Consider the following 22143-nt stretch of genomic DNA (forward strand, 5'->3'; position numbering starts at 1 on the left):
TATCTTCAGTTATTATGCGCTTCTAAATTTATAATAACTTGTACAGTAGCCATCATAGTACAGGAGGCTATTTCTGGGGATAACTTTTTACACCTTTAAGACTTTTATGGATATTTGGAATACTTTGATTAACACTCTGTGAATAGTCTTGTGATCAGTGTCAATCGTTCTCAAAAATTATTTATTTTGTACCCACATGCAGGGCTCAAAGTTAACCTTTTAATCCATTTGCAAAGTTTTGCTAGTGAGATTTTTTCTGGTAGCAAACCAGTGAGACCACTGGCAAATTCTTTCCAAATGTTTGGGAGGTATGGATGATTCTAACTCACAAACGTTTTGCTGGTGGATATTTTTCTCACTTGCAGATTATCAAAATCACTTGCATTTTCTGAGTTTGTGAGCATTAATTTTGAGTCCCGACATGTAAAGACTGGCTGATCATTGGGTGTGTTTTACTCAAGGACAAGCTCTGATAGTCCTTATTCTAATCAGTGAGTGGATCTGAAAGTCAGCAATTCTTTGAATCACGTGCATGATCACATTCACTGATTGAAGTAATTTGTGTTATTGTATATACAGCATGCGTTTTCTTGGAAATAATAATTTAACAGCTTTACTTTGTGGTTCTTTTTTATTCATGTGTAAAAGAAATTATATTTGAAACATTTCCACCCAGACCAATCTATAGTATCCTGTTATGTATATTTTTATAGCTGTACAAAGTTTACATGTATATTGCAAAATTACCTTGATGATAATGTTTTTGTTTCTTGGAAATAAAGATAACATTTCAGTGTGGTCATTGCAGGGACATTGTGTTCATTGCTGGATGTTATTGCAGGGTAGTCCTCAGAACAGAACACCATCATCATCTCTGATTCTAGACCCAACTCACCAAGTCTCCTGTTTCTCATTGGTTAGACAGTGTATTTGACCAGGATGCAGAAGATCAAGACCATGGGTGGGAATCCCACATTAGAAGGACTGGGACTGTGCTGGTCAGAAATTTTGAAAAGAACCCCTAAGAGGTATCAAGTTCCTGTTTTGTGGGCATGGCTTGAAGTTTTTTTCTCCCCTAAGAGGTACCAATTCTTACATAACGAATTATCTCCTGTCATATTTTGTGATCTCAATGCTTTAAAAGGTGGTGCAAAAGCTCCAGCTGCGGACCTTTTGAGGCTAACCACCCTAAGAGGTACCAAAACTGCTTCTTCAACCCCTAAAGGGAACTACGAGAACCCTCATCATTTTTATATGGAAGTCCCCCTCCTCCTGCTGAGGATCAAGAATGTACTTGAGTCCTGCCCAGACTAGAATTTAACTTTGTCCCATGCTTGTGACAGCATTAATTTTACAGGGTTGAGCCAGTATGAGGCAACCTGGACACTTGCCTCAGTCATTTTGATTTTTTTCTGCTGTTTCTTTTTGAAGGGAGAAAGTAAAACACTGCAAAAATTTAACCATGGACATTTGCCTCAGTCATGATTTTTTTCTGGCTACGGTCCTGTTTTATATTTTCCACATTAACAAGTTTGTTGTGGAACTCCACCTGTCAATAGTCTACCTTGTTGTATTTGGCTTGCTGTTTGTTTGTTTGTTTTCACTCTATACCCTATTGGGGAGCATAGTCACAGGCCAGACTTCACTGAAAATGTGTCCCAGCATCTAATTGTGTATGAGGAACTGACTGACTATTTACATTTAGTTTCAAAGTCTGCAAACCAGTTAAGCTTTCAGTAACATAACCTTTCATGCCCCCTGATTACAAATAACCAAATAACTTTGAATTCATTTACTGCAGATACTTAACTTTTGATCATCAGATACCTTACAACACTTTCTTGTCAGCACAAATTTTGTCAAAACAAAATTTCCCTAACTATTTGTTAGCATATTGACAACTCTCCACACCAGTTTCAGTTCCCTCGATCTGTAATCCTGGCAGTAAATAAAACTGTTATGGACTATTTACCAGGAGGTAAAGTCCGCCAGTTTTACTGTCTCCACCTCAGATTTGCGCAGTGTTTGTCATCATCAACTGGTGCAGAGCACATGCCCAAAGACTTGCAACTGAGTAAATACTGTGTTTATGTATATCCACAAAGAATAAGTTTACGTTCATAATTAAGTTATCCTAACCAAAAAGAATGGTAAACGAAATTGCCTACTAGGGAAACAAACACGATTTTTGGAGCTACAAACTACCAACTAGAAACAAGCATTAAAATTAATAAAGGTTAACAAACCATAAAACATTCGTACACAGAAAAGACAGCATACAACACAGAAGGAACAAAAGACCACCACACACGACCACGAGATACGAGAAAGCAACATCAACGGCAGGCATCCAGAATCTTTTGTCTTCATTTCAAACAATAGCGTTCGATCGGATAAGGAAAACATTGACAAAATCATCTGCCCACGAATAAACACAAGTACAAACTACTACGAAGAACACGTTACAAACAGATAACATATCAGAGTGCAGTTCTTGCTCTTCACCGACCACTAGGGTCTCAGACTTAAACTAGATGAGTAGAAAGAAGTTACAATGAACCCCATTCATCATGGCAGAGTAGCTTGAAGCTAATTTTTACCAGGCGTTACTATATGGCGGGGGCTTGGATACCAATGGATAACCGCTGACTGTCGACCACTGACTCTTTCAGTTTGCGGGATCCGGGTCGTCTCCCCAATCAATGTTCGACACGGTTTTTCAAATGCTTGTGTTTGCTTTTTACTTCATCATTTTTTTTCTTACTCTTTACCGCAAGGATCAGTCTGCCGCATACGGTGACCAACAGTTGATAATCAGAACAATCCTACACTACAAGAACTTTCATGCTTGGGCCAGAGGGTAATGGGCTCCTGCTTGGGCGCGATTTTCTGGCCTTGAGTGAGGGTTCCTATGTGGTATCCGTCTCCTTGTTTTGGTTTTATTTCTATTTTACATTCAATTAAAATTCTGGAAAATTCTGTTCAGACGATCGAGTTGAACTAAGCTCTATGACACGGAGTGGAGCAAAGAAAAAAAAACTATACGCACTAAGTGTATCACACCACATCAGATATATATGTCATCTACTGTCATTTTCGATACTTAATTAAGGGCCTGTTCAAATAAATGACAATCTTCACTTTCGATATGATCGGCATGACAAATGGCTCCAGACAATTTTAGGCCATTTTGTCAGACACCCAAACAAAAAAGCGCAGCTTAAAAAGTCTCAAAATAGGCAAATAGGCAGCTAGGAAAATTATACAATACGGTAACTTGGATGAAAAAAAAAAACTATATTGCGTCGACTGCTGCGCAAATTCAAGGTGACACCAAACGAGTATACGTAAGACACCGCAAAACAATAACTAAATAAATTCATCGTGCAAGAATGCTTCACAAATGTCATACTTTCTAGCATTACATTTTCGATATTTCTGCGTTTCAATATAAAAAAGATTGAGAAGGTAATTTTTCGAAGATTTTTTATTGAACTGATTGGTCTAGAAAAATCAGTTGTAATTCATACTGTTTCCAATGAAATGATTTCAGAAATAGTTGTTTTTTTAAATGTAATCACAAATTTGGCTGTGTATGGTGAAACAGGCAACCCAAAGATATACTGACCAGGGGAATTGAAATAAAACAACAGAAAATTGCTGAATTTTGCTTCACTATAATTATTTTTGCGGTTCAAAACATGGACAAATACTATTGATTGAATTCGTTTTCTTCGACACAGCCAAGTTATCGCTTTTGGGAATACGTAATCTATTGTAATCAAACGATTCTTTGCGTTTTCATTGTTTACTTTGATGATTCTTTTCATTTTCTTAGTCTTCGTTCAGAATTCATTATATTTAGAACACAATGATCCATGTTACAATAAACCAAACACTCAGTTTTGCTGCGCCCCAAGTCACTTATCACATTTTTCTCAAATGCAATTAAGCCAGTTTCTTTATAAGACTTGTGTTTGTCGTCTCTTGTGTTTTATTCACAACTTTCTCATTATTGGGAAAACCCATAAACAGCTGGTATTTAAACCCATAAATGGAGCCAAACGTGGCCGTACTGAGCATGCTCAGTGATGCTGGGTTTAACTGTTCCGGTGAGAGACAGCGACCGTGAGAAATATGGCGGGTAGAAGATTCTGACATGAAACGGAGACCTGAGTGTTTGCCAGTTCTTTCGCGAAGCAATAACTGGCGAGAATGGAATATGAAAAGATGGAGGACGACAGGTAAGAGACCTGAATCTCCCCTAGTCACAAATATACCACGAACGCTGTTGAGTTCAACAAGAATTATCTTGAAAACTCACGAATCTACTCCTATTAACACCGAACGAAAATTGCAACCACATCCTAGGATAATTTTTGTAAGGCTGCCGGCTGGTACCCGAGTTGCGAAAGGCCTCCCAGATTGCACCGAGCAAGGAAACATAGTCGATCATCGTCAGTCTTGAGGATCGACTTAATTATATTTTTAGTATTTTTCCCGGTTACAGCGAGCGAAATGCTCATGTTTACCATTACATCTCTGATCACCTGTTTATATATCATCGTTGTTTGGATTCGAATGGTGACGTCACATGTAGTTACATTTCCAAGCAAAGCTGCAGTGTAGCTCTCTGATCGCGACTTGCGAAGTAACCTTATCACCGTACCGGCGCGCCGATTTTCTGCACAAAGACACAAATTGCCCTGACAGAATAATATGCAAATATAATCATTGACAAGAAAAAATAAATCAAATATTGCAACTTTGATCTGTTTTTTGCATGCGTTCGGTTTTTATGAAAAGAAATCTCGCACTTTCAAACTGTATGATAGTTTTTTCAGTAATACGCGCTGCGCGGGAAGAATTTTGAGACACCTTTTTTGTTTACTGCCATTGCTTCCGTAGATTAATAATGCGAGGAGCTCGATTTGTTATTGTGCGTTAGAATATTTAATTTCTGAGGTCTCGGCGGATGCGAAAACAATAAATCTGTTCGGCGAGACTGAAACCTTGTCTTTGAACGCGAGACATCATAAAGGCACTGTTTTGATGTCTCTTCAATCATTTCGGGTCACGGTATAAGAAGCATTAATCCGTAGCGAAGAGAGAATACGATTACGCTTCTAAGTGAATTAGGGAATTATAAACTTACTCTTCACTGTATTTACTCATTTAGAACGAATGACAATTTGCATTTCAAAACCTGAAATAAAAGTAGAGGCTTTCGCAGGAGCCGAATGAACAATATCAACCAGACTGAGAGAAATCTAAATTAAAATTTCTGGGTTCCCATAAGACTAAAAAACAAATCAAGCACTCAAATTTTGACATACATTTTGATTCCAAACTGAAGTTCTTGATAATGGACAGTTAGCTTTTGGAAAATCCTTTCATCGCCAACTATAGACGTGCCACAATGGTATTCAGCTCGGTTGATTAGTCAACTGTTACAAAGTAAGGACCTGAACACTTCGCAACTTTTTTTGGCGGGAAATGAGTTTCATTGCGGAACCTGCCCCGGGTTTAAAAATTCCAAATAAGGTAGCTAAAGTGTCAGCTAAAGTGGGAAAAAGTACCTTGTAGGCTCGATTACCAGCCGCTGTTCAGAGAAGGTGAGCCCGCGCGTTCTTCTTCGGGGACCGGACCTGAGAGAGCGGTGGAAATTAGACGCCTGGCAGTCTGTTTTTCTCTCGAAATGAGGCGAGGATTATGAGGTGAGACATTTTAGACTAGGGGGGATTGGAATGAAATCCGCCCCAACACCCCTTCGTCCACACTGCCCTTAGGCGTTTGCTTCACCGATGAATATTCGTCTGACCCTAACAAAAAAATACCTTACTGCACGAAACTTGGCAGGGGAAATTTGCGTTTTTAAAAAAATCGCTTAAGTTTGATGTCAAACAAATGTGCGAAAATTAAGTATCGCGAACTTATCGCTCTTCGAAATTACGCGTACGTAGGCTGCCGAGAAAATTTCCAGTTATGCAGGAAAAGGTAATGACACGTTCGTTTGCAGTCGAAGCTCAACATACTATGTTGACATTAGCTATCAATATAGTTAGGCATAGAAGGAGAAAGCGAGGGACGATAGGACATATAAATGCATTACTGATTCAATTGAAATCCTGGCGCCCTAGTTAATATAGATCCCGCTTTCCTACCACATTTTGAGGTCATCTGTGATCAATTACTGAACAGACGCACGGCTACATGGAATCATGCAATCAGAGAAGTTTCTGACAGGGTTCAAGTTTTTGGACCGTTTATACCGCTCTCTGACCACCCATACATTGCAATTTTCACCATAGTTTGAGTTGGTTCGTGAGAAACAAGTGAACAGTGCTTTCGTGAAATATTAAACTGCATGGCAAGATTTCTTGTACATGCACGGTAGATCAAGAAACTTCAGCTATCGCACGCGTCACGTTTCACTTGGACTTGAACAAAGTCCATTAAAAAAATTCAAATTAGGTCCTGACTAGTTTTAATTCTAAAAAAAAAGTAATATCCTCGAGAAGGGAATTTACCAGAGCAAGTGTTGTTTGGGCACATTTACCAAGAACCATAATTGGGGTACTACAAAAGTCACTCGAGTGTGCTTATGGTGCTATATTACCGTAAACAAATCCGTAATTAGCCAATCAGAAGCCGTGCCTACTGTCCCGATATCCTTCGATATCAAATCAATGACCTGATATATATGGCTACGTCACCAAGCTAACTTAGCGGAATTTGGGTAGGGTAAATACCTAACGTTACTTCGTTTGGGGCGCATTGGCGGTGTATAAGGCTTGTTTGATCTCACCATGGGTATTTTGTCACGACTACATCCCTTCGCAGAAATCCGGCGAACCATGGCTCAACCAAACTCGCGTGATATGCCGCCGAAGCGTACCAGAAAGGTACAATTAGGTCTAATCACCTAGTCTAATATGGGTAAAGTGGTGACTTTTACGTGATCTCATAAGAGTTAAATTTTATAACTTTGACTTTCGCTTCAAATTCATTTTTCGCAATATTTCGCGCAAGATCAGACCCAATCTCGTTCCCATGCAGAGGCTGCAATCCTTTTTCGTTTGGCCATCGATCGCTGACCGAAAACGGGCTCTGGGGCGATATTACATCAGTTCTCGCTTCAGCTTAAAACTGCTAGATTGACTATTTCATTCGACCACGGTATCCAATTAAAATGCGCGTTATATCAAGGTGTGATTTATGAGGTATAAATGTCGACTGTCAGTGACAGTTGGAGTTATTTGCCAATTAAATTTACGCTCACCCTTTTGCCGTTTGCCAGGTTGTCTGTCAAATTTTATGAGCATTTGTCTGTCAGTTGCAATTATACTCTTCTCAACAATTGCTCAGTGTATACGTGGCCGCAATATCATTATTATTAACACGAGCTACATTTCCGTTCTTACCCACTCACATAAATAAATCGTCCACAATTGTCGAAAAATTTTCGAAAGTGTCGCAGCTCCCTTAAGCTGCTATTGTTTTATTATTGCAGCAGCTGTTATTGTTTTACGGCTAGAGGCATTGTTTCTGTTGTTTGTCCTGTTGTCGTCTCAAAGAGTATCAAGCCATTCACGTCAGACCTTATTACGAGAAATGCTACCCGACCAAAACATTTCTCAAACAAAATAACCCAGAAATTCGACATAGCCACTCCAATAAACTGAAATCCATTTTTGTTTGGTTTTTTGGCTTATCTTAGTCATTAGCTCAGTTAAGTGCAAGGACAGGATTTCAGTTTTTAGTATAATCGGGAAGTAAGCTTTAGCTTAAGATCACCAAATTAGGAATTTAAACTTGCATATGTTGATTAAATTGTTACCGTATGAACCTTTTCAAAAGAATGAATTTATGCTTCAACAATAGCCTATATTTTTATTTATCGCTAGGCCACGGCAAATATTAATATAGTAAGTGAAAAAGAGCGTAAATCTAAATGAAAATCTAAATGTCGATCTTAGCCGAACGTTTTTGGCTTTTGTGGTTCATAAAGACCTATTCGGCAACTCTAATTTGACCCGATTCGATTCTCTTATCACTGATGTAAATTGAAAGGCAAGGCTATTTCTCAATTATGAAACGCTTCTCTGATAAACGTTTTTTTTACCTGATGACGCGACGGAATTATTTCCCGGTTCAGTGTTTGTCAATATCGTGATCTTCGTGCATGTGAACAGTCATGTTCACTTTCCACTGGATGACCATGTAATCAAAAGTTACGTCACGGGGCAAAAATATCTTTTTAGAATTTCTTGTACGAGTTCAGTGTCTTCAATCATCGCAAGCTTTGAATTATTGATCTCCTCAATTAGCCTGAGAGCTAACTTTTTGCGGCTATGTAAGCTTTTGTAATTGTGAAATCTTTACAGATCATGAAAGATATCCTGGAATTAATGAGATTATAAAGAGTGTATTCTGCCCTTTTCGTGATTCGTAGAGGAACCTATAAATTCAGGCTGCTTCTTCGTAGCTCTCCACCTGAAAGTACAGGCATTTTTTGCGATAAAAAGAGATAATTTGGAGGCGCTTTATCTTGGAAAAAATCGCGCTTCGCGAGATAAAATAATATTTTGAATTATCGGTCACGTGCCCAAGGTGCTTCGGGAATGACCCGAGTGACGTCACGGTTCGCGGGAGTTGTTAGAAATGGAATGGAGCTGCGTGAAGAAACAGCGTTTTAACAGCTAAACTCGCTCGGTTTCGCCTTTATTATGGCACCGCATTCCGGTGTCAATGGCGAAAACAAAGGGGAAGACAGGGACCATACTTTGACGTAAGCATTCTCTATTTAAATCTCGGTTTGTGATGGTTTTTATTCGTCCAAAGGACACAAACAGTTTATCGATACACGGCGTGCATTTGTGTAAAGCTTTACGCAAAATGCTGAGCGGTTTCAAAAGACCTTCAGTCCCTTTGGTGGTTTCAACATTGTCTTCTCTCCTATTAGTCTTGTGTTGTTCGGTCAGTGAAAGGAAAACATCACGGGCATGTACAATGGTGGTTTGCGGTTGTAAAATACGGAAACGTTTTTCTCATTTCCAGCTGGAACTCAGATCGCATCAGGAAAATGAAAATTCTTGGTCTAATCTGTCATAAGTCTTCTATAGCCGATAGTTATCTCTTGTAAGGATTTGCAGGGGCTGCTCAAGCCGCCTGGAGAAGTGGTTTGTGAGTTTAGATATAACGGCTCGTTTGATTTCAATATCGGTGAGGCGTGACTTCGAATAATTATCCATTTGATTTCAAATTTGTACGACTGTCCGAAGGTGCATGTACGCTTAATTGCGTTTGAATTTCGATCGAAATGAACACAATTTTAAAATCTTGGTCAATACACAATGACATATTAGTTTCCTTGTTTCTGAAGTAAAGTCTTACCCTGAATTTAGACACGATTTAGACTGTGTCAACAAGCAAGAAAAATTGATATTCACAATAACACAATTCGCTGAACGTGCTTTCGAACTTTATACAGCGTGTGGAACTGGATATAAAGTCCATATGGCATTGCGAATTTCCAACAGGAAAGACACAGCGTAACACAGCCAACATCACTATCATGAAAGACTTTTGTTTGTTGCGTCGTTTCAATCAAGAGTTCCAACACATCAACTAAATATGTAAATTAAATTTGTGTATAGTTTCAGCTCATTGACTGGCATGTTTATGTAAACAAATATGTTATTTGGTTGACAAACCCCTTCAGGGGTGTGTTATTTTGAAAGATACTACCCGGAGCTGAAACACTTTCTTTTTCCAAAAAAAAAAAAAAAAAAAATGAACAACTAGTTGAATACAAGGGTCACAACTTATTCTGTTGTTAATATTAGGAGAAGAGAAAATAAATTCTTAATAAAAAAAATCAATGAAAGTGAATATTGGGAGACTGTAAAAGTTTACAAAGTGCACCTTTAAGACTGGTCACTATGAAATTTGGAAATATGCGGTCAAGTTTAGTTTTGAAGCCTCACAGTGGAACACCAAACAGTCGAAGATGTTTTTCACATAACACTTCACCCTGACAACATCAATAGGGATAGCGGTGTGGAGATTCCAGAAGGGATGGATTTCCACAGTCGAGAAACTCAACAGTGAGAGAACAGGACGACAACTTCTTACCAGATATGCAAGAAATTGTAGATGAACATAATTTGTGTTACATAAGGTGACATGTAATTAGGCAACATTGTCTGATGATCACTAACAGAATTTAGCAGTTGAAACGTCGTAATGTACATCTCAAGTCACTGCATTGGAAGACAAAAAATTATACTTTATTATTAATATTTTATCCTACCATGGTGAAAAACAATTTAACCCTTTTCACAAGTCTTATTTTATTTTATGATTCTTATTTTAGAAACCAGGGGGCTTCGCTGTATGATGTTCTGGGAGTTGACAAAAATGCCACACCAGAAGAAATTAAGAAGGCCTACAGAAAGGTGAAACACTGTTCATATTTATTAATATTTTTAGAATTAAATAGCCTTGAAATGTGGAATGTGCAGTTGGAGTAAATACTCCTAACTGCACCCTAGGAAGGGTACATGTATGTCTTTAGACTTCCAAGGAGAACACTGGTTTCAAAATCTACTGATTTAGTTGTTACTTGCTCAACCCAAATAATTTGCCAGAGATGCTCTTTAGTATATGTACTTAATGTTCTAACTTGATGTGTCCAGAATATTTGTAAGGGTACAGTGTGCATGCCTTGTGGGAGATGTAGTGTTTGAGTGGTAACTGCACACTGGATTGAGATTAAGAGGTCTGGGATCAAGTGTTTCTACAGGCTTTATTAAGATTGTGCTCTTGGAGGTCTACAATTTCTCCCTTTTCCGCTTCTTGGTAGGAAAATGGAACTGAGAAGTAAATGTATTCAGTTTGAGGCTCTTTGATGTCGGCCCAGTGAGTGTTTACCACTTCCTTATGCTAAACTAGTTGAGGTCTTATAGAAGCCACTATCCAAATGGTTGTGCTAATTATATTAATGACTGAAATGCCCCTTTGTCTTCTCTTTGTACTTTGAAACTGGTGATGCAGGGGTTGCATAGCTTAGAAATAATTATGATCAGGACAGTTATACCTCAATATTGTACTTGAGTGTCAAAACCTTTCATGATAGAAAATGTGAAATGTAAATGGTAAATTAAATCAAATTCGCAAAACCGTGAACACCTAAAATATGTCTGGAATGTTTATTGTTTGATGATCAATAGTTGAAACTAAACACATTTGTTCCGTGACCGATGGAATAGATCCGATTTCTGTGGTTTCTATGGTCTGAAGGTCACTCTCGTGATTGGTTATAACACAATAAACACTCCAGACATTTTTAAGTGTTCACAGCTTTGTAAGTTTGATTGTAAAAGTAAACGTCAATTTTTTAATTTGATCAATGTAAACTGGCCATTGGACAGTGGATACTAGACTTGTCAATGAGCCTTTTGCTGGTGAAGTATAAATATCATAAAATAATGCTGTTTTTGTTGGTTGTTTATTTCAGATGGCACTGAAGCACCATCCAGATAAAAATCCTAATAATCCTGAAGCTACAGAAAAAGTAAGTCAAATCTTACCACACAAGCTACATGTTACTAGCAACAATGGTTTTAGGGTGTCTTCTGGATCAAACACCTGTTTGAGTTGATAATGGAAATTATTTTCCAAAAGGAATATGCCAAGTTTCTCACAACATTTGAACCCCTGGAGCCCACTTTAACAGGTTACCTGTAGTCCTCATATTCTTTCTGCGGGGCTGCCACCAAGGGCTGGGGGCTGAGATGTTTTCGCCAAGTGGTTACTAGCTAGAACTTCAGTTGCTTTGAAAAGAAACTTAACATCAGACTGAAAAAATGAGTGTGTCACCAGTAGATATGACACACTGACAGTACATGTGCTCCAATAATTATTTCTCTTTTAAAATTTTTTAAGTGTCTTTATTTCTACAACATATCTACAACAGAGCTTTGCTTTAGATACCAAAACAGTATGACACGCACAGAAGGTTTTGCCTGCATCAAAAAATGTGGGAAATGAAACTTTTGAATACACTTCTGAAGAGTACAGAGCCGTACCATTGAGTCCTTAGTATATTTTTCAACTACGAAACCTCTCTTGGGAGAAAAGGAGATTGATTTTATACTCTAAATTTATTTTTAATGTAACTGTTTTTGCAACTTAGTGGGAATGCATAGCAATAATAGGCACAGAATGCATTGGCTGAGGATTTTTCCCATGCACCATGAGTAATTAGTAATTTATACGTTTTAAATATCGGGTTTTGAGCCTTATTTCACAACAGTTTACATCTTACATTCATGCTAACATTAAAAAACAAATTATCTAATATGTACATGCAAAGGCTGTATCAACAAAATTTAATGTGGGATATTGCACTTTTTTCAAATATACATTTGAAGAGACTACGTAATTGTATGTACATGTACATCCGGGCTTGGATTCAGTGAAGATTGATTTTTCAGTGCAAATCCCTCACCAGTTTTTTTCTGCTGTTTTGGAAATGCTGGCATTGATCACCCCATAATGCATTGCAAACAAATATACCTCCTGAAAGTGTGCTTGAAATGCCTCCAAGTCATAGGCCCGTGCATGTGCAGAATTAAAAGGTTTCTTTTCATATTCTTTGTTTTAGATAAGTGAAAGCTGCTCTTTTTAGGCTTCAAAACATACAAAAAATAGTGACAGTGATTGAGTTTATTTTCTCAAGTCCATCTAAATTTGGGTTTTTAATACATGCAAAGTGACAGATGACCAGGCAGAGCAAAGTATCAGTCCAGGGCTAAATTGTTTTCATCTCTGAAAAAAAGCTCTGACTGGTACGTTTTACATGTAGAAGGCGTTTTTTTTTCTGATTGATTGATCACCTCATTCATTCTCAATGTAACCGTCTACTAAAAGGTATACAGGTGTATAGAAAAAGTGAAAATATTAGGATCTGGTCAGTGCTATTGATTACAAGGTTTAAGGCTAATGCTATTCTCTTTCACTTTGGGACAACTCCAGTTAATGATTTTCTTAATTCTTATCACCTGTTGTCATGACGACATACCTGTACTGTAAGGAGAATTAAGTTGTTGAACACTCTGGGGAATTCATAGGTTAAACAAAATTTGTTGAATGCTATAGTGAGCCAAAGTAAATGGGTTTGTCTATGGTTCTTAACATAATGTACATGTAATGATAGTTCAATCAATTTTTCTCTTAAATAAAAAACATGAATCGATACATTTTCTTGATTCTTTGAATATTTGACTTGACTACAAGAACTCCCACTCAACCGTGCTATGGCTATGGCTATACTGGTTTATGTATCACATGCGTCCATGGGAGTGAGGCGATTTCAACAAACAATGTGCATTTAACAAATTGATGTCAGTTTTTCATGCATCTGTCCTGTTATTGATCATGAATTTTGCCATAACATTGTCAAAGTAGTAGTGGATCCACGAGGTGATAGCAGATAACTTTGACAATCCTATGATGAAATTCATTGTCAATAACAGAGCAGATGCATGGAAAGCTGATGTCAATATTTTTGTGTTTTTTGCAATAACAAATTGTCAAAATGTCCACTCTCACTCATTGTCAGTGTCATTGTCACATAAATTATAAATTCATGTGTCTGTCCACTTAATGACAATGAAAATTAGTCAATGAATGCACTAGAATTTCTGCAGTTATTGTAAAAAAAAGCATATTTGATCAGTTTGCAGTAACAAGTGAGATGTTACACATGTCCATGTTGTATAATAATGATGTGACAGTATTAAAGGGACACAGTCAGCTGACACACGTTTAGACACAAGATACGCATTTAGTACATCTAGAAATCCACGTCAATCTTCACAGTGTCTTGCTTGATTTTCAATGGTTTACTAAAAAACTTGTTTTTGAGTGTGCTTTTGATCATCCTATGATATTTTTTTTAATCATATTTGGTTAAAAACAGTATAGATTGTGTCTTTGTGATATTCAAATTAGCTATGAAATGGTATCTAATGCACATGTACGCCAGCTGACTGTGTCCCTTTAATAGGGCAGCTAAAAGGCAGGGTTCTACTGTACCAACATTGGGTTACTTTGCATTGGGTTTTGAATACAGAAGTACAGAAGTAGCCAATTATCAAAGTCTGAGGCCCTTGAATAATCCTTGAAAGCATTAAAATGCCAAAGTCTTTATGAACCTGACCAACTATTGGGCATCCTTTTTCCCACAGTGGAGGAAGGGAATAAAACTTGAATCAAGTGCAAATTTGTATTAAGTTATTTTCAAACTATTTTATTTCTGTAACTGTTTTCCATGTTCTTTATGGTTACATCTGTCTAAATTGGATGAATTTCTAAATTAGAATGTTAACAATGACACCAGAATAGTCAATACCTGATGATCAGTTAAACCTAAGAGCTTAGAAGTACTTAGTAGATTTATGTAGCTTTCTGACAGTATCACAACCTTTTGTCTTGCAGTTTAAAGAAGTTAATCATGCACATAGTATATTAGCTGATCCTGGAAAAAGGGAAATTTATGATAAATATGGCTCTATGGGTCTCTACATAGCAGAACAATTTGGCGAAGAGGTAAGAGCTATTTTTCGCAGCTTCTTCTGTGCTTGTAAATGTTCCCAAGTCCGTTGTAGGGTGGAACCATAAAATTCAAACAGAGGGGGTGGAAGAAATTGCAGCAGAGTGCAGGCCACCTCCCTCCTCACCAAACTGGATGAAAAATTCACTATAAAGATGGTTGGTCAAATTTTTTCAGGTTCATTATAAATACAAGAAAAAAAATGGGGGCTGTAGCGCTCTGGCTCCCCCCTTAGTCCGCCGCTGCATTGTTGAGTTACATAAGCGGGCAGGATTTTCTAACAACATGACAAAGTGCATGGATCAATCACTGTGTTCTCAGTGTTTTTTAAAGGTTTGCAAGTGCTTATAACACTCAACGATGCATCAGGAGCAGTTGAGGATCAATGTATTTGTAAGCTCACAATGATTGTAGACCACATGCATTACAACTTAACCATTCATGCGTGTGATTTAGACTTTGTGCGATTTATCAAGCTTAAATAAACTCAAACTGGCCAATAAAAGTATTGTAGCATGTGTAATTGCTATGACATTTTATAGGATCAGTGAAGAAAACTCTCCCTCTCTGTTCACAGAGCAATTCGACCAATCCTTTCTCTTAACAGTAAACACGTGCACATACATACATGCGTTATTTTGTTTGGGTTTTAATTGCTGACTGCACGTAAATATGTTTTTACTTTTTCGTGAAATACTCTTGTAGGATCTCCTGTTTAGAATTGAGATAATAATCGTTCGACAAAATTTTTTTGACAACGAAAATTCACGTGAAAACAAAATTAGAGTCCCTAAAGGTGTTTAGACACTCACAGTGGGTTTGATCCACACACGTTTTGTCCGGAAAATGTACTTAATTGTATAATATTTTTACTTGGCTCAAACAAGACTAATTCCTATTATGCCTTTGAGGTATATTTTCTGTTTGTTTCAATGGATATAGCCCGCAAATTATTAATTGAATACCTTGGATACACTTGATGTAATTGCTTTTTAATTATTTACACGAACCAACTACTACGACCAATAACGATTTCTTTTTTAATAAGAAGAGAAGAAAACACAGTGTCAACTGGTGTCTTAAAAACAACAGTTTTGCAGAGGTGACCGTGTTTGCATACTGAGAGAGGGTCAAATGCTTACAGTGTAAGATTAAGTGTCGATTAGGTGTTAATTGTAAGAAAGAGAAAAATATTTTGGTGAAAATGTCTTTGCCTAAGAGAAAGGACAGTACCCCGGCTAGTTACGATCGTTCTTTGTTTTTGCGGTGGAACCGGCTTCAAATGAATGCCATGGAAGAAGTAAGGTTACAAAATGTGCCATCACTGCACAATTCGCCCAAAATTACGAGTCAGGCTCGGTTGGTTGTTGGCGCAAGAAGCAGAATTGCGGACGCAGAGAATAGAGTGAGAAAAGACCAAGAAAGGACAGGCACTCGAAAAGAATTGGTTGGAATGTCGGAAGAAAACGAAAGCGAAGTTAAAGAAGTGGGTAACCTCAGGAAAGTTTTACCAACTGCCATGGATGTTCGAAACGGAAAATCGAACCCTTTTGAGTTCTTTAAGCAGCATCGCTTTGAAGAAGAAGTGGATTTGAACGGATGGTTTCTTGGTCCGATAACTGCGTTTGAAATTTCGTCTGAATTGTTCTCGTCGTCGAGTATTGTGCGTTTGTTTCTCGCTAACAACCTTCTCGGGAACGAAGGCGGGAAAGCCATCGCTAAAGGCCTGCAGGGGAACTTCTCTGTGAGAGAGCTGGACTTATCTGAAAATATGCTTGGACAGAATGCCATTTCCAGCATTGCAGAAATGCTCACCAAAAACCAAACTTTAGAAAAGCTGAATCTCTCGAGAAACAACTTAACAGACCCAGACGTGGAAAGTCTGCTTAAATCCCTTTGTGGCAAAACTGTTCTAAAAGAACTGGACTTGTCCCACAACATTTTATGTGACCAATTCGCCGAGCAGTTGTCAAATGTTTTAATGACCAATTCTGTTCTCGAAAAGCTTTCCATTAGTTCAAATCAGCTGGAAGTTACAGGTTTGCAAGCTATGTTGCCGGGTTTACGAAACGCCCAAACACTGTGTGATTTGAACATTTCGTGGAATTATTTATACGACGCGGGAGCTGAAATTCTTGGCGAAGCAATCGCAGATAACCGAAGCCTTATCGAAATTTCAGCCTGCGGGAATCTATTCACGACAAAGGCTGCAAGTTTTTTAGCGAAGGGTGTAGCTAATAACCCGAAATTAAAAGTTCTGCGTATAGGCCAGAATTTGATAAGGAATTCCGGCGCATATGCGTTCATAAATGTTTTATCTGAAAATGGATCTCCTTCGACGGCGCTGGAGATTTTAGATATCAATGGTACCATTGTTGATAGAAAATTCAAACAACTTGTTGAGACGGAGTTGTCGGATAAGGTTTGCTCTTTGAGAGTTGTCAACTTTTCGGTTGTTAATGAAATAGGCAACGAGCTGGAACCGTACATGGAAAAATCGCCGGGAGATAATTGAATCTAGAGAGTGAAGTAGTTTCGCCATCATTTGTAATAACATGTTCTCGATTATTTACCCTGTAAATTGAGGATAATGCTTTAAAATTGACGATGATTAAAATTTAATGCTCGACCGTTTTTAATTGTGAACTAATTATCTTCCATACAAAAGTGTCTAGAGAAAAGTAAAGTGCAGTTCATTTTTTTTACGAAATCAATTGATAAAAATATGTAGTTCTCAGTTTATAGAATTGTAAGAAAAATTGCACGGAAAAGAATGAGATCGTTCACGAAAATAAATTTAATTTCAGGAATGAGATTTCAAATATGTATATCAGAACTGAGTATAGTACACTTTTAACATTAAAATGCCCATTGTGGGTACTTTTTTTATCTTGAACCTCTCTGCCTTGCCACAAATACTTGTGGTTACCTCACTGTGTTCGCTCGTGTTTTGGTATTAGCACCTGCCCAATAACTTCTTTTCTCAAGATTTGAATGTATTTTAAAATTGTCCACCCAGTTCTTTAGTTCAAATTAGTTTAGCTCCGTGATGTTAACAAAGTGGTTCGCGAATAGGTGTCGGCGATCGGCCATGTTTGTATCTTCCCGAGGAACGCAAATTGCCATAGTAACACCTTTGTTAGAGCGGTTTTCACTTGAATGTCGGAAAGTAATTGGTTTTGCCTTAGTACGCTACGCGATTGGCTTAAAAACTCGCGCCACTTTTTCATCCAATCAGAAGTATAACCACAACCAATCGTGACTTTCTCGCACGCGTTTTCCCGCGCTTCGCGTCCGCTACATGTAACTGCCGTTTTGATTGGTACATTGGATTGCCCGTGTCCTTTGTGATTGGCTGACATTGAGTTGAAAACTGTAGTTGTAATCTTTGAGACCTAAACCCGCGTTTTGGTAGATGGTACAACAATGTACCTACATCGCAGCTCTCTGACTCCACAGAGTGTTTGAAGCTGGCACGGAAAGAGCTGGTGCTAGAAAGTGAAAGATATGGAATTTGTTCGTCTACATGTCAAGATTAAACAACACACAGGAAAGAAATACAGAATTATTAATGATGTACTTTTCGTTTTCATTTACAGAATGTCAAATTGTACTTTAGGCTTAACAGTGGCTGGTGTAAGGTAGGTTAACTATTTGGTTTAAGTGTTAGGTACAAATCTAAATCATGCTCTCTCAGATTGTCAGGATTCAGTGAAACATCTTCCTGTAATAATTAGCACAAGTGTTACTTATCTGCACTTGATTTGACTTAAAGTTCTGCAGACCAGTTGGGAAATACTGTGAAAGTATGAAAGCGCTTTTTATTCGGCTCTATGCCACGTGCATTCTCGTCCCCAGAGGCCGCACTCCTTTTGGTCGGCACCAAGAGTTGCGACCTCTGGAAAGGTCCAATTTTCAGAGGATGCGCAGAGTAATCATTTCGTATTCTCAGCCAATCAGATTTGTCAGACTTGACTCTGAGCATGCGCAGAGTGACGTGAAGTCGGTGAATCGCGGACTTCCGGTGTTGGACTAAGCCAGAGGTCGCGATTTTTGGTGTTGACCAAGAGGAGCGCTGCCTCTGGGCAAGAGAATGTGTCACGGGCAAAAATCTCGGGCGATGTCATCTACAAGCAGTAGCGATTCTCAATACCATCCTATTTACATTATGAACTTAGCTTTCGTATGCCGTAATTTTGTTTTGCTTGGTATGGCAAGACCCCGAAATTATGTAATGGCCTGGTAACAAGTGTTTCCGGTTGCCTTCCTAATCGTTGCGCATGCGTTTATTTGAATAGGCGCTGTTCATGTTTTGCGGCATCATAACTTGCTGCTACTTCTGTTGCTGTTGTTTCTTCTGTTGTAATTTCTGCTGTGGCAAGTGCAAACCTGTTCCCGACGAACAGTGGGACGAATTTGAATTCGACGACGTGAAAGAAGACGACGAACCGATCACGACACAGCCCGGCAGTAACGGAAATAACACGAGCAGTGAACAGCTTCCCAAGTCACCAGGCGTTGACAGTGCAACCAGCAACAGTACGGCGACTTCTGCTATCCCCATGCCTTCGTCGTGAATAACGGTGCTTTAGTGTTCAAGGGAGTGGGGTGGGGAGAATTTTTTTCAGTGTCTGGCGGCCATGTTGAATTTGAAGAAAGTAGTAAAATGTAGGCAACTTCAGGCTCGAAAACTGACAGGGTCAAAAAACTATTTATTACGTTGCGGAGAATTAAAAGTAAAAGCGAAGCCAAGACCGGGCTTACATTTTTTTTTTTTTAATTTATGTTGCCGTCTCAAATGTTTGTGTAGCCTGTACATCTGGCAGATTAGTTAAAAAGAAAATCTGATTAACAATCCCTCGAGCTCCGTCTCGCCGGCTAAGCGTGTGCTTCTTCAGCGGCCAACAACAACATTAACAAAAAGCTACATTTTTTCAGTTTTTAGATGAATGTGACTTTTTCTTGTGCGTTCTTCTTGTCTCGGCCACTCGCCAAACATGCCTGGAGAGTGTGTTTTAATTATTCAATATGGTTGCCAGTACGTGAAGTTAGCATGAATTAAAAACATTCTGTGTTTTGCTTATTAGTGAAAGGAAGAGAAAGAAAGTGATTTTTTTTTTTTCATCTCAGTCACACGTTAATTATCTATCATTTATCGAGACGTATGTTGATATAATAGTGTTTATTTGTGCTGTCTGTATACCAAACCAGTGAATAGGGTTTTTTCGCCTTATTGGTCACTGAAACTCAGAATATACGGCTGGCAAAATGTGTGCAAAAATGATTACTTTTAACGTCGTATTTGCCAACAAAATCGCTATGAGCTGTTTTGGTATATGTTTCAGCGTCGGTTAATACCGAGGGATATTCACCTTCGTTGCGGTGAATACTTGTTCAAATTATATGTGATATAAAATTGATATTTTTGTTCATTTGTTACATGTAAAATTGCAAACTGAGGTAGATTTTCGTTTAGAATAGTTGGTAATATGCTTACTTACTGGTAGAATCGATCTTTTGAACGAATATGAAGTCAACACAGAGACACGGTTTTGCTAAGCAAAGACGGGCCCTATCACGCCAGTGGGCAGTGATTTAGGCCCCGCCTCGTCCACAATACGCCGGAGAAATTTATTAACGGCGTTTTCACTCTAAAAACGCATCAAATGTTTTTCGTCCACGCTACGCCGGAGAGATTTAAAAACGCAACAATCACCGGTCATTTTAGTCAAGTCTGAGGAAAACTCGGTCAGGGAAATCACGTAGTAATCGTGACACCATCGTTTTGGAAAAGCTCCGTTTTCAAAATGGTTTCTGTCCACCCTAACACGCAAAGCCGGCGTTTTCGTATTCCTCCGGTTTGAAGAGCGTTTTCGAAAAGCTCCCTTTTCGTGACGGATTAGTGTGGACGGTAGGCCTAACCGTAGATACAAAGGTGCGTTTTCAAATTTCACCGGCGTAGTGTCAATGGGGCCTTAGAATGAGGCAAACAAAGAACGAAATGCTGTGTTGGTATGAGAAAAAAAAGCTGATAATTTCTGTATAACTTGATCTGTGAAAGTTTCAGACGCTCTAAGCCAATGCGATAAATTTAGTAAAACAATTTTGCTGTTAACATTTGAAAAAGTTAGCTGCGCCGGGAATAGATAAGGCCCCCATGGAATTTACAGACAATGATTACCCGCTTTTTCAACGCTTAGTTACCTGGCCATGAATGCAAGCGAGGCTGGAAGTGACCTTACTTTGATACAGACCTTTGCTTTTCTTATTTAAATGTAAACTAATTAGCATAAGAACTACTTGATTTACACAACAAAAGCAGTGAGGTCTGTATCAAAACAAGGTCAACTCCAGCCTCGCTGCAATTCAAAGGCCAGGTCACTAAGCAGACAACTGTAAAATGGTCTAATGAAATACTTCTCAGCAAAATCGTGTAGCAAACGTCTTTGGCCTAGAGCGTTTAAACATCTCGCAGATCAGTGTTTACAGAAATGATGCATCGTCTATTTCGGTTTGCAGGATTTTTTCTGTAGTGTGAATTTTGCGCAACGCTTGCCGTTGTTCAAAGGCTTCAGTAGGAGTTAAACTCGAACAGCTTTAACCTGACTATTTTAAGTGTTTTGAAACAGGAATGTCCTGCCTTAGAAAGATATTGTGCCCATTTTAGTATAGTTCTTGTGACAGGGCTCTGACAATTTAAAACTTTGATGGAACTCCGGGACGAGACTGATTTTAACGTAAGACGTGTTCAAATTCGCCTGTATTCGTTGTTGATATATTCTGTTAAGTGATGTGAAACTGTTTTAGCTTTTCTCCACAACACAGCCATTCAGGTTTCTCTATCAGCGGGATCTTGGCGTGAGGAACTCTTCTCATGTCAAGGCCGGCCTCTGGCGAAGAGACTCGAATTGCTGTCGTATGATGATGAAGTTTTGTTAATGACTTACCGCTTCTTATGGAGTAACACAACTCTTCTTCGTGAATTCATGTTTAAGGATATTGCGTGACGCGCGTGGAAAACAGAATATGGCGTTACTATTCTTGGAATCCAAGCTAAATTCTGTTCACTGATAGTCATTTTTTTTTTCTTTTTTTTTTTTTTTTTTGACGTTTTAGTGTGTATTTCCCTTGAGCATGAGGCTCTAAGGCGCTTTATGACTTCTTTTGTATTCTATATTTCCCTGCCATTATATTGTACATGCTGCAACAATTGTCATATATTTTTGTTTTCCATCCTCACCCCGCCCAGTGTAGAAACTGCACACGTGTGGTCGACATGACTGAACGTGTGCCGACTTTTGTTAAAATTTCAGTATTGTAATTTATGCATTACATTTCCAGCACAATCTCAAAGAGGATTTATTCAGTCGGCAAACTATAGGTAATGATATTCTTCAACATTGACAAGTAATTATCAATTTCGTTTAGGTTGTATAATAAGTTATTATAGTAACTCTAATGGAGAATTTTCGCAAATAAAGTTGCGAATATTTGGATGCTTTTGATTGTATGCATAAATTGAT

General features: G+C 38.4%; 2 protein-coding genes across 3 annotated transcripts; both read left to right on the forward strand.

The window, feature by feature from the left end:
* The first annotated feature begins 4123 nt into the window (after positions 1-4123).
* On the forward strand, positions 4124-22117 carry LOC145499326 (dnaJ homolog subfamily C member 5-like). Of its 2 annotated transcripts, none has more exons than XM_081478829.1 (6): positions 4124-4244; positions 10379-10460; positions 11522-11578; positions 14506-14616; positions 18220-18261; positions 18919-22117. In XM_081478829.1, the coding sequence occupies exons 1-6, from the start codon at positions 4216-4218 to the stop codon at positions 19195-19197; spliced, it is 600 nt and encodes a 199-aa protein (XP_081334955.1). In that variant the 5' UTR covers positions 4124-4215; the 3' UTR covers positions 19198-22117. The 2 variants fall into 2 exon arrangements, with proteins under 2 accessions (XP_081334955.1, XP_081334954.1); XM_081478828.1 differs by lacking the exon at positions 4124-4244 and adding an exon at positions 8008-8791.
* On the forward strand, positions 14623-18213 carry LOC145499323 (uncharacterized). The gene has a single exon (XM_081478826.1). It carries the CDS (start codon positions 15825-15827, stop codon positions 17133-17135), a length of 1311 nt encoding a protein of 436 aa, XP_081334952.1. The 5' UTR covers positions 14623-15824; the 3' UTR covers positions 17136-18213.
* Positions 22118-22143: the final 26 nt, after the last annotated feature.

Source organism: Orbicella franksi, chromosome 10 (assembly GCF_964199315.1).
Source record: "Orbicella franksi chromosome 10, jaOrbFran1.1, whole genome shotgun sequence".
In the NCBI taxonomy this organism is placed as follows: domain Eukaryota; kingdom Metazoa; phylum Cnidaria; class Anthozoa; order Scleractinia; family Merulinidae; genus Orbicella; species Orbicella franksi.

Bases quoted from the DNA above. Each gene is read 5' to 3' on its own strand.
- LOC145499326 (XM_081478828.1), top strand. From the start codon at position 8,730: ATGGCACCGCATTCCGGTGTCAATGGCGAAAACAAAGGGGAAGACAGG. The intron at 8,792-10,378 runs GTAAGCATTCTC...TTCTTATTTTAG, and splicing joins GACAGGGACCATACTTTGAC to AAACCAGGGGGCTTCGCTGT. The intron at 10,461-11,521 runs GTGAAACACTGT...TGTTTATTTCAG, and splicing joins TTAAGAAGGCCTACAGAAAG to ATGGCACTGAAGCACCATCC.
- LOC145499323 (XM_081478826.1), top strand. From the start codon at position 15,825: ATGTCTTTGCCTAAGAGAAAGGACAGTACCCCGGCTAGTTACGATCGT.